This window comes from Panthera pardus, unplaced genomic scaffold (genome assembly GCF_024362965.1).
Source record: "Panthera pardus isolate Hobbes unplaced genomic scaffold, ASM2436296v1 HiC_scaffold_20, whole genome shotgun sequence".
Taxonomy (NCBI): domain Eukaryota; kingdom Metazoa; phylum Chordata; class Mammalia; order Carnivora; family Felidae; genus Panthera; species Panthera pardus.
Window position 1 is genome coordinate 12995158 of NW_026526766.1, and position 27337 is coordinate 13022494.

The 27337-nt window shown below is 43.5% G+C and overlaps 1 protein-coding gene and 1 long non-coding RNA gene across 12 annotated transcripts in view; one reads left to right on the forward strand and one right to left on the reverse strand.

Moving 5' to 3' along the window:
* Window positions 1-27337, reverse strand: part of TRPM3 (transient receptor potential cation channel subfamily M member 3) — an 804289-nt gene that overhangs the window by 46224 nt on the left and 730728 nt on the right. For all 11 annotated transcript variants that reach the window (XM_053907798.1, XM_019463616.2, XM_019463620.2 and 8 more), the window contains 3 exons: window positions 20481-20609; window positions 15784-16035; window positions 9475-9649 (listed from right to left, as the gene is read on the reverse strand). In XM_053907798.1, the coding sequence (XP_053763773.1) occupies window positions 9475-9649; window positions 15784-16035; window positions 20481-20609 (556 nt within the window). The remainder of the gene's footprint in view (window positions 1-9474; window positions 9650-15783; window positions 16036-20480; window positions 20610-27337) is intronic.
* LOC109275405 (uncharacterized) lies at window positions 1088-25843 on the forward strand. The gene is made up of 3 exons (XR_008424146.1): window positions 1088-1413; window positions 20505-20698; window positions 24503-25843. It is a non-coding gene; the product is annotated as an uncharacterized LOC109275405 (long non-coding RNA).

Here is a 27337-nt window from a genome sequence, read left to right on the forward strand (position 1 = left end):
CAAATTGGTCTCTGTCATTTGTAACGAGAGAGATAATCTTGTTGCCATAGTTACTACAGATGACCAGATCGACCGTCTGCTGTATATATAATCTGGGCACCCCGGCCTCCTACTCTGTACTGCAAGGAAGGGTCCTGAGCCTCCAATACACATTGTGTCAGGCTGGATCTGAGGAGGCTTGGAGCCTGAGTGCCTTTCTTAGGTGGAGTTCTTCCAGGAGTGACCCTATGCAAAGGATTCGGACGAAAGTGATTTGTTAAAGGCAGTGCTCTGCAGAAGAATGAGATAGAAGAAAGTGGAGGAAGCAGAGTAAGAAAAAAACAAATGGCAAAAAACAAAACAAAACAATGAAAGAAGAACCGAGGTGCAATTTCAGATGAAGTCCGAGCCTTAGCCTGATCCTACGGGGATCTTTGGAGTCTGGATTACATTTCACATTCAAGAAGCGACTTTGCTGTCCTAAAGGTGGTGGCTCTTCCAAGTAAGCCAAGAGTCAAGGGAGCTAGACTTTCGTATCCTCTTACCCTTTCCTTCTCAGCAGGCAGCATCAGAGTATGGAGGCCCTGGAGGTACAAAAACTCTCAGGCACTTTAGGCTCTCTGGGTAGTGAAGCCACACCAGCAGCTCCCGGGTTAAGTTTACAGCAAAGAGCCCTTAGCATCAAAGGGCACAGAAACTGGATGGTGCATACAGAACTTTGGTAAAGGGCGATGCGAGAGGATCTGGAGAGAGGACTAACGCTATTTGCTATAGGCCAGACTGGATGTTTTCTCCACCAATGCTTCCACGTGGTTTGGGATTACATGCCATTTTGGATTCTAAGTGTCATTTCTATGATATGGGCCCTCCCAGGTATAGCATAATCTTCTTCCTCTTTTTCCTCATCCTTTTCCCTTTTCCTTCGAAGGAAAATTATTTTGGGGGAGGAAACAAAAAAAAAGCCACTTTCTGTTCAGGGTCTCCCTTGTTATGATTAAAAAGATAAAATGTCTGAAATTTGCTTTGAGACTGTATTATTTCTCCTATAACATCTCCAGGGGAAAATAAATCCCCAAAGCTCTCTACCCACTCTGTAGAATGGTATTTCTTTTATTTGACTTAAGTCTGCAACTTTCATACTTCAATGGATCCTTGGCTCAAGTACACTGGGATTTGGGGACCCATGTCATACTCACTTTATCCACAGAGAGATTCATTTTGGGAGTTGACAGACTTCAGACATGATCGCTTTCATCTTTCAGAGTGAAGAGCCCTCATCTTCCTGATCCATCCTCAAATTAGAGCTTCTCATTCCCTCCTTCCTTGAGTCTGGCTGCTCTTCTCTGGCTCAGCACATTTGTGTTTTTCTTGAGAGACAGTGACCAGCACTATCCTCAGTATCCCAGGAACGGATATACTACAGCTTCAGGTCAGGTACAGACAGCCCCTTTTGTTTCATTTTTAATGCTATTCTAGATGATGTTCAACATCATTTTGGGTTGAGTGACATACCATGCAGGTGTCTCTAGTATTCAATCTATAGTGATTACCTTTCCTTACCTGTAGTCAATTATATCTCATTAGAAGGCAGACTATTACTGTTTTTTCAATGTTTATTTATTTTTGAGAGAGAGAGAGACAGAGCGTGAACGGGGGAGGGGCAGAGACAGAGAGGGAGACACAGAATCCAAAGCAGGCTCCAGGCTCTAAGCTGTCAGCACAGAGCCCGACATGGGGCCCAAACCCACAGACCGAAAGATTATGACCTGAGCCGAAGTCGGACACCTACCCGACTGAGCCACCCATGTGCCCCTATTATTGTGTTTTAATGACTAATTTCATCTGAAACTGGCTCTTAGTAAAACTTCCTGCTACTTTTCTGCTGGTACAAACATGAACTCTTTCTGAAGTCCTTCATTATTGGCTTAGTATTCAGCATCGCCACAGACTTTAGTTTTTTCTCTAAATCTTACAGAATCCCATTTTTATTTTGCACATGCTGAAGAGAACAAATTCCATCACAGTTTTTAGGAAAAACCCTACTGATTCGCTTCTATTCAAAGGGTATGCAATTTTTATATCTTTCGTCCCCAGTGAGAAGTTAGCTCCCCATAGGTGACAAAATAGTCCCAACAGTAGGATGGGAAGCTAACTTCTCTGTACCAAGTTAACTTTTTAAAAAGTGGTTTAGAGCTTTTTGGAGAAAGTTTCAAAAATTTTAAATGTATCCCATCTGCTGATGCTTTATTTTCCACTGGGTTATGTAGGACTTGCTTGGAGTATTTGTGGTAAAGGAGAAAAAGCATGGGCTTTGAAGAGTCATGCAAACCTATGATGTACCAAAAGCACTCTGTTAAAGGCAGAATTACAGCAGAAGTTGAAAATGGCCAGGATGGGCCAAGGACTAAATTTAATTGTAGGCAAGGTGTTAGCACGTCTACAGTTAAAGAACAATGGAATAATCCAAGGTGATAATAAAAGCCCATTCTTGTGAAAGGTAATGAATGACGCCTCCCTAGTATCACAGGCCATTGCTCATTTCAAAAGGAGAGCCTCCCCCAAGATGGAGAATTCTCCACGCCATCTGGGGCAGAATCTGGTTAGAATCTGGTTGTTCTGTGCCACCACAGAAAGTCTCCACTTCCGTCCATTTGGGGGATCAGAACAATCTGATCTCAACAAAATCTTAGAAACCTGGGCAAAGGTTGCTCTAAACTGCCTATGAGACCTTGCTATCCTTAGCCCAATTTGGCCCCTTATACCATTACAGCTCCCGTCTTCAGCTGCCTCAAAACTCTGGAATAGTTATTCCCACCCTACTTCTCTTACGTATCATCCTCTATTCCTGCAGTGCACATTCCTCTGGTCAACTATCCTCACCTATGCTATTGTCCTCACATGATGTTGGGCTCTCTGATCACTGAATTTTCCCACTATCTCTCTCTTTTCTCCCTTTCCCCAGAGCCTTCTGGAACACCTTTGTCATTGAACACATACTCCTCTGCTTTCTCATACTTTTATAAGCCCACCCCCATCTTCATTTTCTTGCCTTCACTAAATCTCATTTTTCAGAAAGACACCCTGAAACCTTCTCGAATGAAAATTGCACACTCTTGTACATCCACCATTGTGGTCCCCATAAGTAATGTCTGCATTGTCACTGATACTTTGCCTCTTCCAAACCACTGCTTTTCACTCTTGCTCAAAAAGCCCTTCTCCTTTGAGTTTCAGGTCATTCTGATTAAAGTCTTCCTGTCCACTCCCTCTTCTGTCACTATGGACACTTCAGTATCTGCATTGACAAACACAGAAGAACCTAGCTTCAAGATGCTTGGCCTGAATTCCAAAATATCCTAGAACTTATTCTGGACATTATCATTATCCTAAATTGTCCTAGCTCTGGACTCTGAATACCAGTTTACCATTCTCTGGCCACAACATCTTATCACCACATGTCTCAGGATCCTTAGTTCTCAAAGCACTTAGTTCTCTAGTCTTTTGTTGTCCATTCTTTTTCCTCCTAGGTACTTAGCAACATTATACCTTTATTTTCTTCTCCTTGCATCTTAGACCTCATAATGTGTAACTTTAAGGACCCTTGCAACCATCTTCAAAACACGTAGTCTCCTTTCTTTCTGCCATACTGGCATAGCAAAGCTTCAATCTTGGATTAACCCAACTATTTGTTTTTCTTGATCTGGGCTGCTGAGTCTTGACTGAGAAAACAGACAACCTAACTATGCAAATAGGTGGCCCTAAGCAATCCTTTGATGTGTACTTAGTGGCTTTCCTAAGTGGTGATTACAAAACATTACTCTTCTTCTCAAAGCCCCACTTCATTGATCTTCCTCCTCCCCTTGCCACCTCCACACAGACACAACACTTCTCCCTCTCTCTTCCCTAGTAAATGCTTTGCCTTGCTGCTCGTTTGCTCTTAAATCACTGTAATTTGTTTTTGCATGCACTCTTGAAATAAAAATCCTCTGGCCAAAATTATCAGTGACTTCCTAAAGGTCTAACTGTATGGACTTTTTCTAAATATTCACCTAATTGTTGTCCTCTCTTGCACTGGATACTGTCCTCCATTCCACTGCTCTACTCTGGCTTTCTCTCTCTACCTGTGCTCCCTGGCAAGCTCACCCACTTCCTTGGCTTTAACTGGAATTATATTCTTGATCTCCAGATCTGTACCACCAGGCCACCTCTTTCTACCTAGCTCCAGAGACCTAGACACAAAATAACCTTCTTCATGGTTTTCCTGGAATTCCTAGGGGAACCTCGAACTCAATCCAACTCCAACTGAACAAATCCCCCTTCCTTCATAGTTCTTACTGCTAGGTTCTCTATCTCACTAAATGATGTCATTCTTGAGACTAAGCCAGAAACCCTAGAGTGACCTGTTAGCTTCTCCGTCTTAAATCCTCTTCCACTTCCCCACCACCATCCTCTGCCCCACCTGACTTCTGCCCAAGTTCTTCTGATTTTACCTTTTTAAAGTCTCATGCTGCCTATATTCTCCATTCCAACTGCTACTGTATTAGCTAGTGTGCTCTCACCTCCCATCTTTATATTTTTGCTTGAGAGCTCTGACTAAAACATGTCAGATCATGGTACCACCCTGAACATGGAGTATAAGTCCTCCAAGATCTATACTACTGTCTCTCTCTTTAGACCCATCTGTTCTGCTTCTTGCCTCCTGCCTCTCACCCTACGGTCAGCCATATTAAACTACCTGCTGTGCCTGGAACTGTCCACGCTGAGTCTCAGTTTCGAGTGCCATTCTTCTCCTTCACAGCCCCCTGCTCCCATCTGCCCAGCAAATATCTGCTCACATTTCAGGTCTCAGTTCAACCTTCCCATTCTTTGCAAGGCTTCATCTGTTGTGGCCCCCACGCTCACACTAGGAAGAACCGACCACTTTTCTTTTGGGACTCCATCTCCACATACATAGTGTCAATGTCAGTTTGCCTTTCTTGGCCTGTAAATTCCTTAAAGACAATATCTCTGCCATGTGCATCTCTTTACCTTGGTGTCCAGCTCATAGTAGGATCGAAAATAAACATCCATTGAATGGATTAAAAATGGGGCCCAACCTGTGGGCAAAGGCTAAATGAATATTATGATAGAGGAGCAAATGTTGATTGCTATAGCGTACTGAATCATCACAAAGGCCTGTCTGCTGTTTGTAAACTCACTAAGTCTCAGTTTGCATTAGCAAACAAGTCGGGTGGATATTCTCTAGAATGTAAGCTGACTTTCAGGGGCAGAGAAAGGGGGGTGGTGCCTCCGATTGGCTTGCTTCCTTAGCAATCTGCGAAAACAAAACCCAGCAAAACAATTCCCCCTTTCCCAAAAGTTGGCATTGGCTCAAGTTTTTCTTTTCCGAAATACTTTCTTTGGTCAGGCAGCACTCCCCACGCTATAGCTGTTAGGCATTAGTGTGCTCTGAATCCATTAGAGAAGGTCAGTCCTGAATACCAAACAGATGCAGAGCCCTGAGTTTCCAAAACTGGAGTCCAAGGATCGAAATGCATAACAATAGCCATGTTCTCTGTTCATGCTGTTCTAAGATTTGCCACAAGCAGGCATTTTTCCACACTGGAAGTGAGGAACACATCATTTGAGACAGAAAAGTAATACAAAGAAGTGTTTTAGAAAAAATGACCCCATGCATTAAATAGATTGGATAGTTAATTTAGGCCAAGAGGAACAGCCAAATAATATTAAGTTGTTACGGTAAAAAGTAAGTTTTGGACATTTTGCTTTCACGTTACTACCCAAAGTTATAAAAATACTCAGAGCAGCAGAAAGAAGGGCTAAATTTAGACCCTGATTTAATGCATTCAAGAGCATGATTCATTTTCCCCCTGCCCTGGTACAGTCTGGGAAATCTGTGTGTGTGGTAGGCAACACAAGGATGCCTTGTAAATAAAGGGAAATCTCATTCATCCAGAGGCTCAAGGAAGCTAGAGACACCCCATCTTCTCTGCCAACAAAGGTATATTTCTAGGTACTTCACACCATGGAACCAGATATTGCAACTGGTGAGAGTCCACCTAATTTTAGCTTTGCCCTGGCCTTGGCATGAATGTGCTGTTGCTTCTTTTCTCTAAGTGGCTTTTCCCCCCTGTCAAGCTCCAGGGGGATCCTGACCAGCTCTCAGATGCCATGCAACATGGCTCACCTTAATGAGACACTTATAAGGATGTCATCGTTTGGTAGCAATACCTTTAGCAAGCTGGGGCCCGAGTCACTGAATGGTAGCCCATACATTGGGTCTTACAGAGCTAGTACTATATATAACGTCAACATCTAAGATGATCTGGGGTCGTTTGAAAAATAACCACAAGCCCAAACTAAACCAAGCCAACAACAGTGAGTTCAATTCTTATCAGTTCATCAGGGTGCAAGGCAAAACGTCCAGAGAGAGCAGACCATCACTGTCCCTTCCCCAGTTTGTTTCATTATCTGCTGCTGCCAATCACGATCTTGCATTTGCATCTGCTCCTGACACAAAGCAAATATTTTAGCCTCTACAGATAATCGAGATTAATGCCAGACTGTCATTTGTGTTAATCTAACCTAGTTTAGAGGCGAAAACCACCTAAATTATTTTGTGATTTTACAGTGACTCCATTCTTTCTTATTTCTTTTGCTTTTAGTCTTTGAGCACATTTGGAAAGTAACCTTAGAAGTCTCATCTCAGCTGTTTTCACCTTATTGAAAGTTTCTGGGCTTAGGATAAACTATAAGAAAAATAAAAGGAATGCATGTAAAAAAATCTGTAGTTCAGTAACTTTGCCTCCCGGAAGTGAGGGCATTAAAGCTGTCCTCCCTTCTGAGATATAAGAAAGACAGTAATAACCCACCCCTTGGGGCCCATTATACATCCATATACAATTATGCCAAGAAAGATCATTTCCCCAAACATGAAATGGGCTCAGCAGTTTTGCAGTTAAAAACAGAGTTAGATATGGAACACGTGCATCACATTAGAAATGAGTCGCTCTGAGAAGGTGTGTGTGTGTGTGTGAATGAGCAGCGCGGGAGAGGCCCACACAGGGGCACATTTGCAGGATGGGATTGGCAGACCCTGGGCAGGGCCGTGGGTCCAGGTGGATATGAGATCCAATCAGCCTGAACACATGCTTCACAAACCAGCCTGGACACCGCACAGAAAAGAGGCAAGACACCGTAGGGCAGCATAAATGATTTGTACCTTTCTCAAATGGCTTGGTTCTTAGGTCTCCTGGGCAATTCTGAATGACCAGGTGGGGCAGTCACCCAATGCCCCTTGGGCTTGTCCAGTACCATAACATGAAAATCAAATTATTTTAAAAATAGGGATGTTCTGTGACCTTGGCACATGGAATGACCAATTTGGGGGTCATTTGAGAAAGGACAAATACTCGTTAGCACTCTAAACAGCAAACTGGCTGATTTAGCTTAGAACAGTTGGCTACCATTGCAGCCAATTTTGGAATGTCAAAAAAGAAGGTAAGTCAGGGAAGGGTGTCATGAAGTTTGCATCCATCCAAGGCTGGGTCACTTAGATATTGAGATTTGGGGTAGAAATTGATTCTCACACATGTAGAGCACCACAGATCTAATGAACAACGAGGGACATCTATTTTCATACTTCACTCACACAAAACACCTCTCTTTCATCTCTGGGGTGGGGTGGGGGTGTTCCAGTTCTAAACTACAATCAGCCCTTCTTTTAGAATAACAATAATAAATCCTCTTATTCAGCCAGATGGTGGTGTCTGTTGCACTAGGTTGGGCTCATAGTACAACATCAATAAATGGCCACTTGTAGAGGGACAGACAGAATCCCATTTATAAAACATACCCACACTTCCTTCCTTCTCCCATCCCAAAATGTTGCATTGTCAAAAAACCCATGGGGGCTTAATCTCATTTTGGGGAAGAAAGGAAAACTAAGGAAGGCAAAATAATATATGTGGAAAGCAATTTTTTTTGGGGGGAAATAATACATTTAATCTCTGAGGAAAATGATCGTCGATGGGCTTTTAGTCGTTTTGCCTTTAGGGACCAGCTGAAAGGATCCCGAAAGGGTTTTCCCTAGACCCTGGAAAGCTGTCGTGGTGAAGGCTGCACATTGCCAACTAGGAGATGGAGTTAAAAATTCTTCCTCAGTGAGCTCGGCTAAGTCTCCTGAAATGAATATTTGTTCCAATGAGGTGTTCCCAAAAGCTTTCTGGCCTCAGATAACTCATTTTAAGAAAGGTATTTGTTCAAAATCCATCACAGGAGGGAAAATGACATATTAATGTATCCTGTTGCCAATGTACACATGCTTTACATGGGCCCAGAGGGCTCAGACTCTTTGCTGCTTGCTCCTTATTTACTTGGTCTCAGCCCTACCTGGGATTGGTGGGGGTGGAGGGGGATGCTGACTAGTCTCTGCTCCTGCTCTTAATAAACTATACTACCTGGTTATGCAACCCTAATCCATGTCCACAGTCCAGGGCTCAGATGGCTGGCTTGTCAGCAAAAAATGTTTCAAAAATGTTAATTCGACAGTGTTGGAGGGATGTTATTTCTAGAGCCAAACTCCTTAGGGAAAATGGGAAGTAGGTGCTCCAGGGATCCAGTTCCTCCATACTGAAAGATACTTCTTTCCTGATGCCTTCTTCCCAAATAATGTCCCAATGCCTGGTGTGCCCTGACATTTGGTCCAAATAAAATGCTGGAACATATTCATAGGATACAACTATCTCCAAACTCTATATAAGAGGGTGTTTATTATAGAGAATCAGCCTCTATTAGGGCATGAAACATCAAAGCCTGCGGGCACTTGCTCCTCACACTGAATCATTTCATGATATAGATACTATTTTTTTACCCCTGGCATTTACAGCAAGCAACTCAGTTTACAACCTAAGGCATTTTCCATACTTCCGGGCAATGACTACTAGCTTCTTTTGAGTCTCAATAGCACATAATTTAAGACAGTGGGAAAAGGAGCTAGAGAATAGTTTCCATTGCAAGGAAAACACCATGCAGATGTTTGCCCTCTTGAATTCTGATGGCAAAATAGAGACTTGTTTATTTGTTCTGAAGTCAGATCCAAGGAATTTAGTTTTTACAGGCTGGGGGTTGGGGTAGGGGTGGGAAGTAATGACATAATATATTAATAATATTGAAATGTTCAACACATGGCCCTAGGATTTTCAATCCCCAAATAATTTAGGGGGAACCATTTTTATAATGGCTCTTCATTAAATTTGGTACACCTGATGTCAATCTGTGTCACAGTGATGACATACCAGAAAAAACACCCAAGGACTACTTTGTTAAAATTGTATATTCACCTTCTATAATTGTTTTTTACCTCCAAGATAGCAAGCTAGGAATTGGTCCTCTATCTTGAGCCATTTATTGAGAACAAACAAATGAACTCAGAAAAGACATGACCCAATTGAAGTTCAATACCTGACTTTGGTGTATGAGAATCATAAACTTGCTTACGGTCTATCTGGTCCGCAAACACTTCCCCATAAATCATCCAATAGGGCATGTAGAAGATGTTCTTGGCCAATTTCCATGATGGTTCTTCATTGGGAAAGAGAATGGCTTGCCTGGCGACCCCAAAACTCATCAGTACCACCAGCATAATGATGACAAAGTACATCATGTCTATCATCTGGAAGGGTGTGGAAGCAGAGGGAGAAAAAAAAGAAAATCCACATGATTGAGTGTTCCTATGGTATCAACACTGATGGAAACCTTTGGAGGAGGTTCATTTTCAACACTTCTGACAAGGGATATATAGATAGACAGCTGTGTCCAAGTAAGAAAGAGAACACTTGGTCTATTGAAACAACGTCCACAGAATTTTATCAGTAACTCAAAAGCATTTAAAAAAAAGGCACGCATAGAAAGGAAGCCCCTCACTTTCCACTGTTGTCTGTGCTACCTAGTTAAGACTAGGCATGGGAGTCACATGAAGCTCGGGTCTCTTTATGAATCCAGCTCTGTTCCTGGGAGCCGGTGTCCTCCCTGGGTCATTTTCTTCTTAGCAAAATTGAACTTGGGATGATCGAACTATTTCAAGAACTACTGCAATGTTGTAAATTCCCTAAGTTTGAGAGTTGGAATGCTCAAGAAAGTAATTACTTGCAAGCAAAGCTAGGACAGCCCACATAGCCACCATCCACCTTCTTATTCTTGTGGCCCCACCTCACTGCCTGATATTCTACCACAAACCAGTCTCTCAGAGAATCACTCTTTCTGTACTTAATTCTCTTGCAGCATATCCTATCAGTTATAGAGGGTGTTTTTGTCGGCAATAGAATCAGGTTGCCTAATGGCCCATTTCTGTGTCTGCTGTTGAAATGTTGGACTTTCATCTTGACATGTTTATAAAATTCTCTTGACTGCATTCAAGCACAATGTTATCTCTCGTTCCTCTTTGTTCCTTTCTTTTTTGCTTGTTTTCGTGATACATATTATCAAGGATCTGTTTCTCATATGCCAAATTACTTTCCTTTTATCACCAAAAATAGATGAGGATGTAATAACTATTATTTTGTCTGGCCAGAACCCATTGCCTCCTTCTTTTAGAAGCAGTTCCCACCCATTTTGGCCACAAATATGGTGTCTTTTCCAGGCTAGGTTAATGATGGTACCTCACCCTCTGGCAACAGTGATAGGAGGTAGGCATGTGACACAAGATGGGCCAACCAATATCCTCTCTTTGGATTTTTTCAACTGAAGCTGGGATAGAGAAGCTCCCTTTCTTTCTCTGTAATGATATAAATTCAGAGTGTCTGAGGCTGAGTCCCCCACCAGTAAAACTGATCGAGAGTGAATGAAGCAGATATTCCAGACAGAGAGAGACAGCATGTTCTGAAAGTGGTTGAGAGCCTGACTGCAGTAACCCTTAAGGCCAGTTTCATCATGCCCTGCCATAAGTCAGTATATCCCTCCTGGGCTTAAGCTAGTTGGAGATTGGTTTCTATCCCTCGCACCAAACCATCTAACACAAAAGACAACCTTCTCTGGGATATCAAACTTCCTGAAGGGATACCCACCCACAAAGAAAGAATAATGAAAATTTTATCGTTGATAATGAAGGCTTTAAATTAGCTTTAAAATTTTATTTTAAAACAATATTCCATGGTGCCTGTTATTAGAATTAAAACACAATAGCCTTCTGCTTTGCCTTAGGACACTGAGGGCTCAAAATATTTTTGGCCAATTAATCAACTGTCAAGACAACTTCTGAATCCATCTTTCAAGTATCATCTGACTTTGAAACTAAATAAGAATTTCTCAAAAGTTGATGTTCATTCATATTTGTTCACTGTTTTTAAAGATACGTGCTACTTAATTAGTTATTCCTTTCACAGCTTAGTGGCCTCAGGACTCTCTTACAAGTGAACAAGCCAGCTGTGTCAAAACAGTTTTATAGGAAACATAGGCCTGTTTCCCATCCTCTATTTTGTAAAATTATTTCATCATTTATTTACCAAACGTTCCATCAATGAAAAAACACTAATGGCTCCACTAATGGGTGGGGAGAGGAAGGTGGGTACTCATGAGATTTAGGAGCTACTCTGACCCAAGAAAACTCAGCCAGTACACACAGCAACTGTTCTAATTCAATTTCTCAGGACTGTTTTCATTCAGGACTGTGCTACCTACCTGAAGGGCCAAAACAATCTAAGACAAGAAACATTCTTCCCACTCAACTTCATCTATTTCACAAAAGTCTTCCACACAAATACTGAAATCTGATAGAGCAGAATGCAGAAGTAGAACATTATTAGTAAAAACCAGGGCTGGGTACCTCTGTTTTTACAGTTAAATTGTCCAGTCAGTTCAATATTAAGAGAGCTGATTCTGTCTCACTCTTGTATATATCTGTAGGTTGTGTTCTATACAGGTGAGTACATATGGTGGTGGTTATGCACATGTTTTCAGGTGTTTGACCACCTGAGTTTTCATCTTGCCTCTGCTAGTAAAAATAGCTTAGGTGGACATGTGCAAGTTGCTCAATCTTGGTTTTCTTTTCCTTTTTTTTTTTTCAAAATGGGGATAATGACAATCACCATGCATATTAATTTCATAAGGCTTAAATGAGATAATATGTGAAACAATGTGGGTAGGTCTCAGTAAATGTTAATGCATTGCTGTTAGAATTGGAAGGTCAGGTTGTGAAGTCTGATTGGGTAAGAGCTGGTATCCTGCCTTTGTTTTTTGCCTGGTTTCTGGTTATTCTGTTGCTAAACAAAGATACTAAAACCCATTTCATGGGGTTGTAGTGATGATATGTCTGACATGGTATTTGGCACAGAGTAAATGATAGTTATTATAATTCTTGTTTTTATTCTGCATTATACAAGTGAGTTTAGTACTAGGCTTAGAGAATTGCATTGAGAAGTGGAATATAAAGAAAAGGGGTCAGGATTCCAGTAAGAGATCCTGGATTTAAAGATCAGTTGGGATCTTACTTTTTTAATTTTTTTGGTCGAGAGAGAGAGAGAGAGAGCGTGCGCAAACAGGGGCAGAGAGAGAGGGAGAGAGAATCCTAAGCAGGCTCCACACTCAGCACACAGCCTGATGCAGGCTTGATTCCATGACCCTGGGATCATGACCTGAGCCAAAAATCAAGAGTTGGACTTTCAACCGACTGAGCCACCCAGGTGCCTGAATCATACTTGATCTATGTATTGTGTCCAGGTATCTTATCAGATGTCTGTCCCTAGACCACAGGGTATAGTGAGTTCCTTGGTTGTTTAGTACTGAAGAGGGCCTCTGTAATGTTGAGGGGTTTTCAGAATAATCACATGCGGGCATATTTTATTAAGCTTCCCACCTAGCAGTCCATCTAACTCACTGATAAATTCTATAGGCATATTTCACCTACCTTCTGGATCAGAGACTCAATTATTTAACTAATTATCTTAAAAGCCCCATGAAAGAGAACAAAGCCACCAAATATACTCATTTTCTACTTATTTTTGACTTATAAGTGGAATCATTCATAAGTTGGAAGGCAGAGAAAATGCAGTCCATCTCGCTCACTCGCTCCATAATAAGGTTTCATTCTAGTCAAAATTGGGGATAATTATGCCATTATTAAAATAACAGACGTAGATTTTAACATAAGGTTGCTGGTTTAGTGTGACTTTAGTTATTTCAACTATTTAAATGCCATCCAATCTTTTAAAGTGATATATTTGGTTTGTTTGAGACTTCAGATCTTATTTAATGAAACAAAACAACAAGGCAACGATCAATTAGAAAAACAAGCAATCAGATTACATAACTGTCTGCTGTGGTGCTTCTCAACAGAGGGCAATTGTGTCCCCAGGGGACATGTGGCAATGTCTGGAGATGTTTTTGTTGTCATAAGCATATGTGTGTGTGCGTGTGTGTCCGCACGCACACGTGCACGCCTACACTACTGGCATTAGTGGGTAGAAGCCAGTGACGCTGCTAAATATTGTGTGATGCACAGCATGGCCCCCACAACAAAGAATTATCTAGTCTGAAATACCAATGGTATCAAGGTTGAGAAAACTTGGCCTAATTTTGTGGCTGTTGTAACTCTTCACTTTCATTGGGTCCATTTGAGTATACATTTGAGAATCTCATGGAAGCTTGTCTTCTCTGTCCAGAAAATTCATACACCCACAAATTTTTATATACAAATTAGGTGGAGGGTCCACTGATCCTTTGTCTTAAATCTTTCCCACTGGCTCTAAATTGAGATTCTCTGCTTTTAGACATAAGAATCTTTACCACAATCTCAAATTCATTACTAAAAGAACAGAGAAGATTATAGAACAGGTTGTGCAATAGAGTAAGATACACATTCCCCCCCCCCCCCCCCCAGTCAAAAATCCCAATTGAACTGGGATTCAGTTTTGGGTAAATAATTCAAGCTTGTTGAATTCAAGTTCTTCCTCTCTAGAATGGGCTTGGTGATATCTCCCCTAAGCAATACTGGTGTTATAGGTCTCAAGCTTTTGTATAAAAGGGTTAGGAATAGAGTGGAATAACCGTGCTCACCAATATCTCACCCCCTCCCCACTTTTTATTGTACTTTCATAAACAGAAGGCACACATAAACATAACAGATGCAATTTTATCAACTACCTGCTATGAGCCAGACCCTATCAGCTACTTGGCATGTGTTATTTGTAATCATCACAAAAGCCCTGCAAGATATAACCTTGCATTTATTATAATTACTTTAAATGAGTAAACTGGGTCTTAAGGAGGTTAAATACATTTCTCAAGGTCTCATAACTCCTACCTTTTGGATTCAAATTCTCCTTCCCTTTACTTGTGTTTCTCAGTGCTTTTGTAGGAAGAGTCTTGGTTATTTAAGATTCATTTCAGTAGAGTGACACATGCACCCACACACTAATAATAATGATAAACACAGATCTGCTGACTGAAAGGTCAGCTGTGATGATGTATATAGTGAAATTTGAGGGAGGATGATAAAGGACAGCTATTGACCAATTGTTAGTTTTTGACAGCCCACAAGTGGAAGTAGACTGGAGGTTATTAGAACAGAGTTTTTCAGGAAGAGGCGTTTACCATGGTAGGATGGAGGTATTTGGGTTTTTCCACATATGCGCTGTGAAGGTGAAGTAAGGGTCACACTTTGAAAAGTGGGGTAATTGATAAGAAGCACCTAGGTTCTGAGCAGAGGGCTCTAATTCTTTTTCTAGTGAGTCTGGAGCAGGAGCTGATATATTTGTGCACCCCTAGGGTTCACACTACTGCTGTCCTCCTAGGGCTGAGTCTTTATGGAGAGAGTCCGGAAACCAGGGTGGTCAAGGAACAAGTCCACAGCCATTTGTGGGAAAGCATATTAGTTTGCCACTTGGGATTCTTTTTTTTTTAATTTTTTAAGTTTTTTTTTTTTTTAAATGTTTATTCATTTTTGAGAAAGAGAGAGCACAAGTGGGGGAGGGGCAGAGAGAGAGGGAGACACAGAATCCGAAGCAGGCTCCAGGCTCCGAGCTGTCAGCACTGAGCCTGACTCGGGGCTTGAACGCATGAACCATATCATGACCTGAGCCAAAGTCAGACGCTTAACTGACTGAGCCACCCAGGTGCCCTCTGGGATTCTTTTTTAAAGAATAGGTAGGGGCATCATTCTGGAACCCAGTTTTTAACTCTCCATTTTCCAGTAGTGTAACAAAATACATGATATATGGATAGACCGTAATATCCAAATAAAATTCAACCTAACTCAACTAAAATAGACCGTACTTCCTTCCCTTTGTGTAGGGAAAGGCATTTTTCAAGGACTTTATTAGGAAAAAAAAAATAAGAAATGTTAAAATTTAAAAATCTTCTAAAGATTTGGAGTGGAGACCCACTCTTCCTCCAAGATCCAGCTAAAATGTAACCTCCACACGAAGCTGTCCCTGACCTACATTGTCTTTTCTATGCTCCTTTATACACATCTCTCTAACAGCATTCGCACACTGTATGGTAATTACTTCTCTCTCATCTTCAATCTCACGGAATGAGCACCTTTAAATACCCAACTCCTACTCCGGTGCTTAGCCCAAAAGAGATGATCTGTGTATGTTTTTCAGTAAGTAAATGGGTGAATGATCGTTAATTTTCCAGTGATGTATACAGATGTAGTCAAACTCCCAAACGCTCAAAAGGAATTAAAAATCCAAACACCCCCAGGGCCATCTCAGACCATCACAGCAGGCCCAAATGAATGATTTTCCTCTTCCTATTACTGCCACTTCTCCTCTGCATATTTATAACACGGAATCAGAGAACCCTGCTTACCATTTTTCCAATCATCATTACGTATGGGCCCAAATACTTGTTCACGCCGAAGATGTCTAGTAGACGGATGTACCAATAAATGATGTTCACACAATAGATGACCCTCCCATCACTCCTGAAGGGCTGGTCTTGGAGACGAAGGATCATTCCCACAGAGAACAAAAGGATGGCTATTAGGTCTGTGACATTCCAGTACTCCTGCAGCCACACCTTTACTTTCTGTAGCAACTTCCCTGGCTCTGACATCAGGATCTAAAAGACAGGAAAAGAGGGTGGGGTTAGGTCTGGTTTCAGTCCATGTTTTAGGTCCAGTTGGAAAACGCTTGGTCTGTTAGTTGACATCAGTAGCTTGTTTTGTTTACCTGTGTTTACTTGAATATTTGCATGCTATGAATATACCACTGAGCTAAGCTCAGACCAGGAAGATACAAGCATTCCAGAGGCAAACAGAAGCAAGAAGTTTGATCCTTTGGGTTGCCTTACAATCCTAAGATACCCATTAGGGTTTTGCTATAAAATGACAGATTCCTGACACACTGCAAATCTCTGAAATTCCACTCCATCTCAGTAAAGAGTGCCACCATATTGAGTTACTCAGACCACCAGGGAGGACTCCTTCATTCTTCTCGTCACATCCATATAATCTGTATCAATATCACCTCTATTTCTAAATACAATCTGATCCAACCACTGCTCACCACCACCCACTGTTGCCATTGTATTCTCAGTCCTACCACATCACCTAGATGATTGCAACAGCCTTCTGACTGGTATTCCTGCCACCATCGGTGTCTACTCTCCCTCAACCCATTCTCTAACTAGCACACAGAATGATCTTTAAAAACTGAAGCCGTGATCTGGGTGGTGATTACACACAGTTGTATGGGTAAACAGAATGAGTTTATTTATTTTCTTATAAATAAGAATGAGTTTATTATTTTCCTATGAGTTGTTTATTTTCTTCCGGGTAAATTATACCACAATCTAAAAAAGAGAGTGATTTGAGAGATGTATGAACAACAACAAAAACTAAAGCAAATTGTGATAAATGAATATTTCAATCTCCCGATGGCTTCCAACACACACAGAGAAAGACCCAAACTCCTTACGGTGGCTTCATTTCACAGCCCACCACATTCCCCCCATTCCACACCTACGGACATAGCGGCTCATTATATGCTCGGGACATTTGCACTTGTTCCTTCTGTTGGGCATTTTCTTCTCCCAGAATTTTACATGTTTTGCTCCTCCTCATCCTCAAGGTCTCTGCTCTAATTTCCCTTTCTTAAGAAGATCTTTGACTATCCTACCTGCAGGGGCCTCCACATCCCTGTCACTTGCTAATATATTACCCTATCTTCGGTTTTGAAGAGTTTGTCACTCTATGAAGTTAACTTCTGTATGCAGGTAAACATGTTGTCTGTGTTGGTCTACCCACCTATCATCTCCACTGTAAACTCTGAGGCAGACCCTTTGGTCCCCAGGGCCGGTTACATAACAGATTCTCAATTAAATGTTTGTTGACTGACTGCTACATATCATTAGGTACTGGGTAGGGCTCTGACTTACCTCAAATCTAGAGGGGCCTTTTTGCTGCCACACAGAGGCTCTATGAAACGCATAGTTGGAGAGTGAGTCCCACTGGTCCGACACCACAGCTTGTCCCCGGATGTGAGGAGCCAGGGAGGCTGGCCTATAGAGGCTGAGTAGCTGGGCCTTTGGGTTTACCCGGAGACTTCAGTCTCTTTGAGCCATCACCCAACTCGGAATCTCCTCTCAAAAGAGAGGAAAGCAAAGACAGGGGACAGGGTCTAATCTGCAGCTGTTTATTTGCATCCTCTGGTCCCCTTTAATGGTTTGCCGTGACCTGAAATACTTAAGGAAGGGAGGTCTTAGTAAGTCAGGACGAGGGCTTGGAATGCTGTGCGAGATGCCAGAGCCAGCTGGTAGCCTCATTCTTCCTCCTCTGTAGGGCTACATTCACCCCTAAACCCCAGGCCAGGGTTTCTTGAGCGGGCATCAGAATCACCTAGGGGCTGGTGAAAACACGATGGCCGCGCCCTACACCTGGAGTTTCTGCTTCAGTGATGCCTGGTGTGTGAGGCTGGAGAGTTTACATTCATAACAAGTTCTCAGGGCAAGCTGGGGTCCACAGGTTGAGGGAAGCACTGTCCTCCCCATCAGGGATTCCTGCAGCTGTCGTCGTCCTGGCGGTTTCTCACACCCCTGCATCTTAGCTAGGGAAAACTCCCTGCGTGTGGGTAGGGGGGCGGAGGGGAAATGCCTTGGAGTTTTTCTACCCCTGCGTCCACGCTTTCCTACAATTGGTCAACAGAGATTGATAGCATCAGTTTCTAAACTGTGGAAATATTTCTGTGAAATCCCAACATAAGAAAAAAAAAAGGGGGGGGGAGGTCAAGGCTGAGAGGCTAGGGTGAAGCAGGAACGCAGGTACCCCGGCCCTAAAGCTTCTCCCACCGGCTCTGGGCCAGCCGCGACCCCCTGCTCCGAGGGGGCGTGGCCGCAGAGTGGGCGCGACCGCAGGAGTGGGCGTGCCCTCGCGCCGCGGCCAGGTCTGGCCCTCGCGGGGTTGCCGGGAGGAGGGTCCGGGGGGAGAACGTCCGCCCACGCACGGTGTAAACAGTTCCGGTCGCTTGAGGGATCCCCGCGGCTTGTTTTGGTGACTGCGCGCGGAAGTATGTGGTGCTGGGAATGGGTGGGCCGTCTGTGAAACCACAAAGCCCCGCTCGTATATCCCTGAAGGCCGGGAAGCCTACGGAGATTTCCACGTGTCCGGGATCTTGCGTGCCTGCGCCCGACGCGGAGGCGGGACCTGTGGGGTCCGCAGCCCCTGGGCGGTTGAGCATCCTCAGCGGGTCCGGGACCTGGGGCGGTGTGCGGCCCCGCCAGGCTGACAAGGAAAAGATCGCCCACGAAGGCGGTGGGGGCCTCCCCGAGCGGCCTCCTCAGGAGCCAGGACTCCTGGGATGACCCCCTGCTGACCCGACCCTGCAGAGCCCGGGCCACTGTTACATGCCGCCTCAGGAGAAATGGATATCCAGGCCGGGAGGTTCCTGGCAGCCCGCCTGCTTGGCAGCCTCTTCCAGAACAGTCCACGGAGTACAGGCTGCTCCCTGTCTTCTTCCAGCCTCGTCCCTGGAGGGATTCCAGTCTCCCTGCGCGAGTCTTTCCCTTTTCTGCTTATCACGGGGAAGTAATATGCATCTGGGCGTTAAATCACGGGAGAGGAGCTAGCACTGAACAGCACCAGAGCCCTTAGCGGTAGCAGGCCTCCGTTGTCAGAGCGCTACACAAAGAGCACTGCAAATTTATTACAGCTTTTTCAGTTTACCAATGGGAAATCCACAGCCGTGCTCAGGAAGTAGAAGGCATTGTGAATGGGGAGGCCGAACAGTACACAACTAGTTAGAACGAGGCCAGGCAGGGCATCCATTAAAAAGAATATCCAGCTTTTTATAAAATGGGACTAGTGCACACCTCCAAACTCTCAGCATGGGGACATGCTGATTAGAATTTAAGTGTCCCCGAAGCAGTTTAAAAACCCCAAAGAAGGGCTCTGAATGTATTTTAAGAGATTTTTTAAAATGATCCCATATGACGGCATCTAATAGATACTGCATCCTTTTCTCTGAAAGAGAACTAAAACCTAAGAGACTAAGGGTATTTTAACCGGTTGGTAATGAAGGCAAGGGTGAATTTGTGGATTTGTAGGAATCCATTTTTGTATGGATCCCGATGTATTTTCTCACTCACTGTAGCTTTGGGAGTAGGATTGCTCGAGAGCTCTTGAACGTGCAGTGGACTTGACAGAGAGTAATTCTTCCAGAAAAGACCTGCCCTGATGACTGTAGTTCCAGGGGGAAATGCAGAAGAATCATCACACAAGCGTGCCTTCCCTACAGCGTAGGGAATGGGTTGGTGGAGCGCGTTGAGCAGAGTTGCAGAGCCCTCTGGTGGACGTTTGCTTGACCACATTCATTTTAGCAGCTCAGATTGGGAAGGCCCCTGACTCTGGCTTTGAACTTGAAGCAAGTCATATGGGGGATGGGGTTATGATGGCTCCTTTAACAAGGTGGGGATGTGGGGAGTACAGAGGGGCCCACACCCTCAACCAGAAGGACAAGAAATATATTCAGCCCACTTCAGTGATTCCTAGGGTTGGTGGAGAGGCTGGTGCTCAGCAGGTACATAATAAATGTTGAGAAGGAATAAAGTGGAGGATAAATTAATGAATGGAAGCGTAGTTCCTTCTACAGCTGCTGAAATGCATTTGGAGAATCATAGGTATTGGATGATAGTGCCAAAGAGACCCAGAGTAAGGGGTTGCAATGGGAGTTAAAAGTGGAAAAATGGGAAAATTTGAAAACTCTCGTTTATAGGGTCGAGGAAAGAGACATGTAAACAGTGTCGAAGACAACTCTTCTTGGACAAGAGATCTGTTGGCAAAAGCTAGAGCAAACCCTGAGCAGGCGTGAAGTGATGACCCTATAAAACCCACACTATGACGCCTCCCCAGGTTTGCCACCGGCCCTCGAGGCCGAGTCCATTATTTCTGTGCAGCATAGAGAAAACGGTTTCTGGCTTAATTTGGATCCCTAGCATCACCCCTCCCTTCCACTCACAAAGGTAACTGACCACTGTTTTTCTCCTATGTTCTCCTTTATGAAAGCAGTTACCTCTCTCATCTTCTCTATCCCCAGGGTGAATATGTACGAAATGACGATCCATTCCTGCGTGGAAGGCCAGCGCTCCATCTTCACTAACACGATATAGTTGAAGAGCATCAAGTATCCGATGTACGCCAGCTGTAAGGAAACACAATACAGGGTTCTGGCTACGGAGACCCGGGAGCCCGGCCCTTGGGCAAGGCCGCCGCATGGCAGAACAGAGCAAGGTCAGCAAGCAGGACTCAGAATTCACAACAAAATGAACTTCAAGGCTTTAAGCTATTCAAAGAATTTAAGGAAATGACTATAATATTTGAAATAATGTGATGTGCTATCTTCTTTTTGTCCCTTACATGTGTCCCTGGGTCCAGTACTTTGCCTTTACTTCTGTGCCATGATGCATCCTTTTTGTTTGGCTATTACCGTTTCTTGTGTCTTTCTGGCTAAAAAGGGGACCTCTTCTCTCAGTGCTACTCTTGTTCATGCATAAGCCTCAGGTTCTTTTTTTTTTCTTTTTAAGTTTATTTGTTTATTTTGGGAGAGAGAGAGAAAATGAGTAGGGGATGGGCAGAGACAGAAGGAGAGAGAGAATCCCAAAGAGGCGGGGCTGGATCCGAGGACTGTGAAATCACAACCGGAGCTGAAATCAAGTGTCAGACACTCAACCGACTGAGCCACCCAGGCGCCCGGAGCCTCAGGTTCTTGAACTAGGGCACACGGTGGATTTGTGCCTAATGAATGCCAGGTAGGTGAAATGTCTGTAGGAAGGAAAGGAAGGCACATACTATACTTGTAAACTGGTCAAACCAACATAAAAATAGACTGGATTTTATCTTGAAGTCCCACTTGAATTGTTTTCTGAGTTAATGTCTTCTTTTTTTCTCCTCCTCCTCCCTTAATGTGCTTGGCTTAGCAGTGCCCTGGGAGGATTTTATCCATTTTCTATAGCAACACTTCCCCACCCTATCCAAGTTGGGATAGTCCTCCCTGGTTTCTGCTTCTTTGAAAGAAAACAAGAGAAGATAAAGCAATTTATAGAAAGGAATGGGTCTGTGTAGCCAACTGTGGCTTGGAGGGGGGCGTAAGCCTCATGGGGCTCTGGCCCGGAGGCTGAATCCCGATAGCACTGGCTGAGGTGCTGGGTGTCCGCCGAAAACCCCTGGGGGCTCAGGTTTAGTGACTGTCACTGGAGGACTCGGTTATGTCTAGATGAGTGCGTGGAGTGTAGGAGGGCTGGTGGGGTTCTTGTGTCAGGGCCTGCGGAACCTCTGGAGAAAAACTCCTCCTCGGGGAAATGGCGTACGAGCTCAACCTTCTCTAGGCAACGCTTCAAGCTGAGTAAGGCGCTCGCTGGCTTTCGGGGCCCCGGGGGCTGTGAGCAGGAAGTGAGAGCGGGTTTATTCCTGTCTGCACTCTTCAGAGCCCGCAGAGCAAAGAATAGGACACAGTGTGGGCAAAAGGGTGGAGGCCTTGGAGATACAGTGCGACTCTGGAGCCCTGCAGGCACCTTAGCAGGTGGGGAAAGGTACAGCCTGACTGCGAGACAGAAAGGGGAACTGGCGGCCCCACAGAGCTCGAGAAACGTTCCTTTCTCTGCTAATGGGGCCGCTCGCTGTCTTTCTTCCTTCCTTTCCTTTTTTAATAAAATGGATACATAGATTCTGAATAGGAGTCAAAGGTATTTTTAAAGCCCCTATGATGACGCATTTACAGACACAACCATATAATTTCTGGTCTCTTGCGTGGTGAACATATGTCAGAGTTCAGTGAGATCAGGAGTGGAAGCATGAGGACAGCTGTGGAGAGGCTGTTCCTTCTCCACCTTGCGCTCTTGTCTGCTCACCCCTTCAGGGACTGTCACTTAACAAAATTTTAAGGTGTTTTTTTTTTTGTTTTTTTGTTTTTTTTTTGAGAGAAAGACAAGGTGTGAGTCGGGGAGGGGCAGAGAGAGGGAGACACAGAATCCAAAGGAGGTTCCAGGCTCTGAGCTGTCCGCACAGAGCCCGACCCGGGGCTCAGACTCACGAGCCTCGAGATCATGACCTGAGCTGAAGTCAGACGCTTAATTGACGGAGCCACCCAGGTGCCCCTCACGGACTGTCACTTTAATCCACACCTCGGCCCCCGCTCCTTCCCTCTGGGGCTGTTAGCACAGTGTGGAAACCTCACCTGAGGCTTCTGCTCTACTTGAAATCATGTGGGATACTGTTTAAAATGCAATTTGGTTCATATGGTTCCTGTTTACCGTTATACACGGGCATCCACTCTCGGTCCCCACGAGTACTGTATTTCACAAGACACAGCGGACTTCAATAGTGAAACTCTAAAACATATTCTCAGCCTCCTTCTGGCCTGAAATCCTTCTTTCTGGTTGCTTCCTTTTGTTTGTTGGGTCATATTTATTGCTTCTAGGGGAAATGAGTCTCTCTAACTGCCCTGGTTTTTATTATTTCACCCAATTCATTGTGACACATTCCAAAGAACTATCTTCTCTTGTCACACGCAGGCCCAGTGACACCCACACAATTCTTCCAGAACCTCTGCATTTTAGTATTTAAGCATCTCTTCCAACCTGCCTCTGTCCTCCGAATACAGGTCTAGTGTATTGGTTTGGCTGAAGGAATGTAGATGCAGTCAGGGAAACTTGGATTTAAATCCTAGCTCGAGTATTTCCAAGCTGTATCATTTCGTGTACATCAATGCACCTGCCTGGGCCTCCATCCTGTGAAACGGAGACGATGGCTACTGACCTTACAGAGCTTTTGGAAGGATTGGGGGGGGGTGAGTTTGGGGGGGGGAGAATATATATATCTATCTCCCTTTTTAAAAAATGTTTATTTATTTTTGAGAGAGAGGTGGGGGAGGAGCAGAGAGCGAGGGAGACAGAGGATCTGAAGTGGGCTCTGCGCTGACAGGAGACAGCCCGATGCAGGGCTCGAACTCATGAACCGTGAGTTCACCACCTGAGCCGGAGTCAGACGCTTAACCGACTGAGCCACCCAGGCACCCCTGTATCTAGTTCCTAACAGTTGTAGAGGCCAAATGAATGGTGGCTAAAATAATTATTTGCTTCTTTTTTCAAGCAACTTCCATTCCTCGTCTCCTCTTACCTCAGTACTTGTTTCCTTTTGGTCTGGTTAACTAGCCATACCTCTCCTTTTTTAAATTGCCCTCCTTACTGCTTATGCTTCTTCCACGATCAGCCTGTTATTTGTTATTATTATTATTTTTTTTTTTGAGAGAGCCAGCGAGTGGGGGAAGGACAGAGGGAGAGAAAGAGAGAGAACCTTAAGCAGGCTCCAGGCCCAGCACGGAGCTCGACGCAGGGCTTGATCTCACAACCTTGGGATCATGACCTGAGCCACTATCACGAGTTGGACCCTCAGCCCCTTGAGCCACTCAAATGCCCCTCAGCCTCTTCTTTAAATCCAGTTACTCTATAATGCTTTTCTTTCCATGTTCAAGCTATAATATAACATTTTGGGACAACTCTCAAAATATAGACTTCCAAAAATATGACTTTAAACATGTTTAAATGGCACAACAGAGGACTGTCTGCTGTCTGAGAAGCAACCTATCTTAGAACTCACCAACATTCATGGGGTCTAGCTACAGATTACCTTAACATGACATGCTTTAAAATTGTGTGTGTCTACACACATATATTCTGTGAGCTTTAACAAGTTGTGTGTAGAATGTCAAAACTTTGAACAGAAACATAACCTCATGATGCTTATTTAAGTCAGTAGGCATCCTCTAAGGATTCGCATTTTATTTGCTCATATATTCTTTTTATACATTTTCCATTAACCAAGATGCTCAACTCCCAAACTATGCAATGAAAGCACCAGAGCTTTCTTCAGGTTGTGTGGATCCCTGGTGAGCTTTCTCCTCCTGCCCCTGGAGAGGGGAGGGGGCACAGTGGTGTTCAAACAGAGGCAGGAGTCTGTCCATGCTGGAGAAGCCCAGAGCTTATCCCTTGCCCTCTGACTTGGTTCCTCTTTTACAACTTGCAACGGTGTCCTTTCCAGCTGGGCACTTGAAATGACTCTCATCACAGACCAGATCTGCGAGCCAGCTGGATCCCTGCCTCCTTTCTTCTTAGAACAGAAGAGGAGCCAACCTGGCCTTCTGGAAACTTGCTAAGATATGGAAGTGAACTTATGTGGAAATGAGGTGTGTTCCCTCTTTCAGAAACTTGGGAGTGTACACAGAAGGAGATATTTTTGGAAACCAGAGTGGGAAATACTCTTATAGGAAGGAACACATCCGAAAGCAAATGGGAGGTTTGATCTAAAGCGAATTTTACTGTTAAGCATCTCTGGGGAGGGGACTTAAAAATCTGGCATTCCTCATCTCCATGCACTTCCTCGAGGCCTAGGCTTTGTAAACACACAGCTATGGATTTCTGGAAGTCATTATGTAAACACTAACAACATGACTGGGGTGTCCAGTCCAATGGGTTTGCTGAGTCTACCGTCAGCCGCGCAGAAGGGAGCCGGACACACAGGCTCCACTTCTCGGAGGCATCTGATACAAGGAGAGCAGTGTGTCCCAAGCTTCCTGGACTATAAGACTCACTTGGGGAGCTTGTTAAACATATAGCCTCTTCAGCAACTCCTTGGAGATTAGATTCCATGGGTCTGTGATAGGGCCACGATGTGCATTTCTAACAAAATTCTTTATCATCAAAGAAGTTTTGGAAAAAAATACTGGGCCTTCTGTCTGGGGCAGTGGTTCTTAACCCTCGCTACTCATTACAAACACCTGGGTCCTTTGAAATAGTCTGAAGCTTTGGTTGTGCCCAGACCAATGATGTCAGAATCTCTGAGAATAGAGAACCCAGGTACCTTAAAAATTTTTTTTAATAGATAAATAGGTGGATTAAATAGAACCCAGGTGTTGTTGTTTTTTAAAGCACTCCAGGCGATCCCAATATGTAGTCAAGACTGAAAACCACTGTCCAAGGCATTTGTGACTTAAAAGTATCTTGGCCAACAAATTGTCACAGCTGAATAAATGGGGACTAAGGGAATCAAGGAAATAAAGTTAATGCTGAACAATGATCAAGAAAAGAGAGAGAGAGAGAGATGTCTTAGATAGGACAAATGAGTCTTGTATTTGTAAAGGTGATAGGTAATTCTTTATACTATTATTTCTATTAGTTCTTTTATGCTCTAGATAAGGAGTTAGCAAATTTCTTCTGTAAAGGACCACAGAGTTCATTTTTAAGGCTTTCAGAGCCTGACAGTCTTTCTATAGCAAGTAATTGACTCAACAGTTGTTAGTACAAAAGCAGTCAGATTATTGGTAAACGAATGAGTTTGGTTGTGTTCCAATAAAACTTGATTTAAAAGTGTGAGTTTCATATAATTTTCACGTATGATAAAGTATTCTTCCTTTGATTTTATTTCAATTTTAAAAATGTAAAAAGCATTCTTAGCTCACAGTCCACAATAATAGGCCTGGATCTGGGACTTGATTTGGCCTGTGGGAATATAGTTTGCCAAGCCCTGTTCTAGGCTGGGGTAATTGAGGCATCCTGGTATAAAAGGAAGGACAGAAGTGGGTGTAAAATGTAGTAAAATTATCTTTTTTTTTTTTGGTAAAATTATTACCTTGATAAACTATTAAATTAGGGAAAATATATGTAAAGAATTTATAACAGTGCCTCACAGTAGGTGTTCAAAAAATGATATCATAACTATTGGGTGGATGGATGAATAAAAACACGGACTATTGCCATGCAATGTGACTAGCCTAGGAATAAAAACAGTTACATTTATATTGTGCTTACACGTTCCAAGCACTGTTCTAAGTGCTTTACATATTTTAACACATTTAATCTTTACTAAACCCTACAAAGTAGGTACTATTATTATCCCCATCTTAAGGAATCTTGGCACAGAGCGCTAAAGTAACTTGTTTGAGGTCACACAGTAATACTAAGGGGCCCAGACAGGATCTCTGCTCAGCCTGTCTTACCCCAAAGTCCATGCTTGTCACCCACTAAGTTGTTTCCTGCAAGGTAAATTTAATATCTGCATAAAATATATAAATGGAAATTATTTTTGTACGTCTTAATTTTTTCGGGGGAGAATTATTTTCTATTTTTAGTATTCACAAACCTGAATTTTTACTTCACTAAAAAAATCTAATATTTATATTTCAATTATATCTTCTTTCAAGACCATAGTTTACAACAGTAGTTTTCAGCTGGTAGCAAAGTAAGTCCATAAAGGGACATTTGGCGATGTCCAGAGACATTGTGGTTGTCATACGTGGAGGCTGGAGAGTGCTCCTGGCATCTAGTGAACTGAGGCCAGAGGTGCTCCTGGACATGGTACAGTACACAGGACAGTCCTCCTAAGCAGAGAATTTTTCTGCGCCCCATGCGAACAGTGCTGAGACTCAGAAAGCCTCACTGAAAGGCAGCGTTAAGTGCTGGCATACGGGACCACACGCATGCACAGAAACACCTCATCTGGTCATTTGAGTCATCTTGGCCTCAGACTAGGATTTTCCTTTGCTGACTCAGGTGCCTGGTGGGTAGCTGGTTGTGAGAAAGGCCAAAAATACAGACACCTGTCCCTCATCTGGCACAGTGCCACTGTGACTGGAGAGAACCAGAGATGACCTGGGGGAAGCTCATCTTCATGAAAAACAGAAGTAGGAAACCAAGAGTCTAGCCATTTCTATCATATCAAGAGGCTATTTCAGGGACAAGATTTCATCCTGTGGACACAAAATATTTGCAGGGTGTGCACGGAACAATCTTCACTGTGACTGTAGTTACTTCAAGTAGTTTTTGCTGCTTTGGTTGGCATGTTGTTTCATCATGTCTGAACAAGAAAGGCTGTTTGATG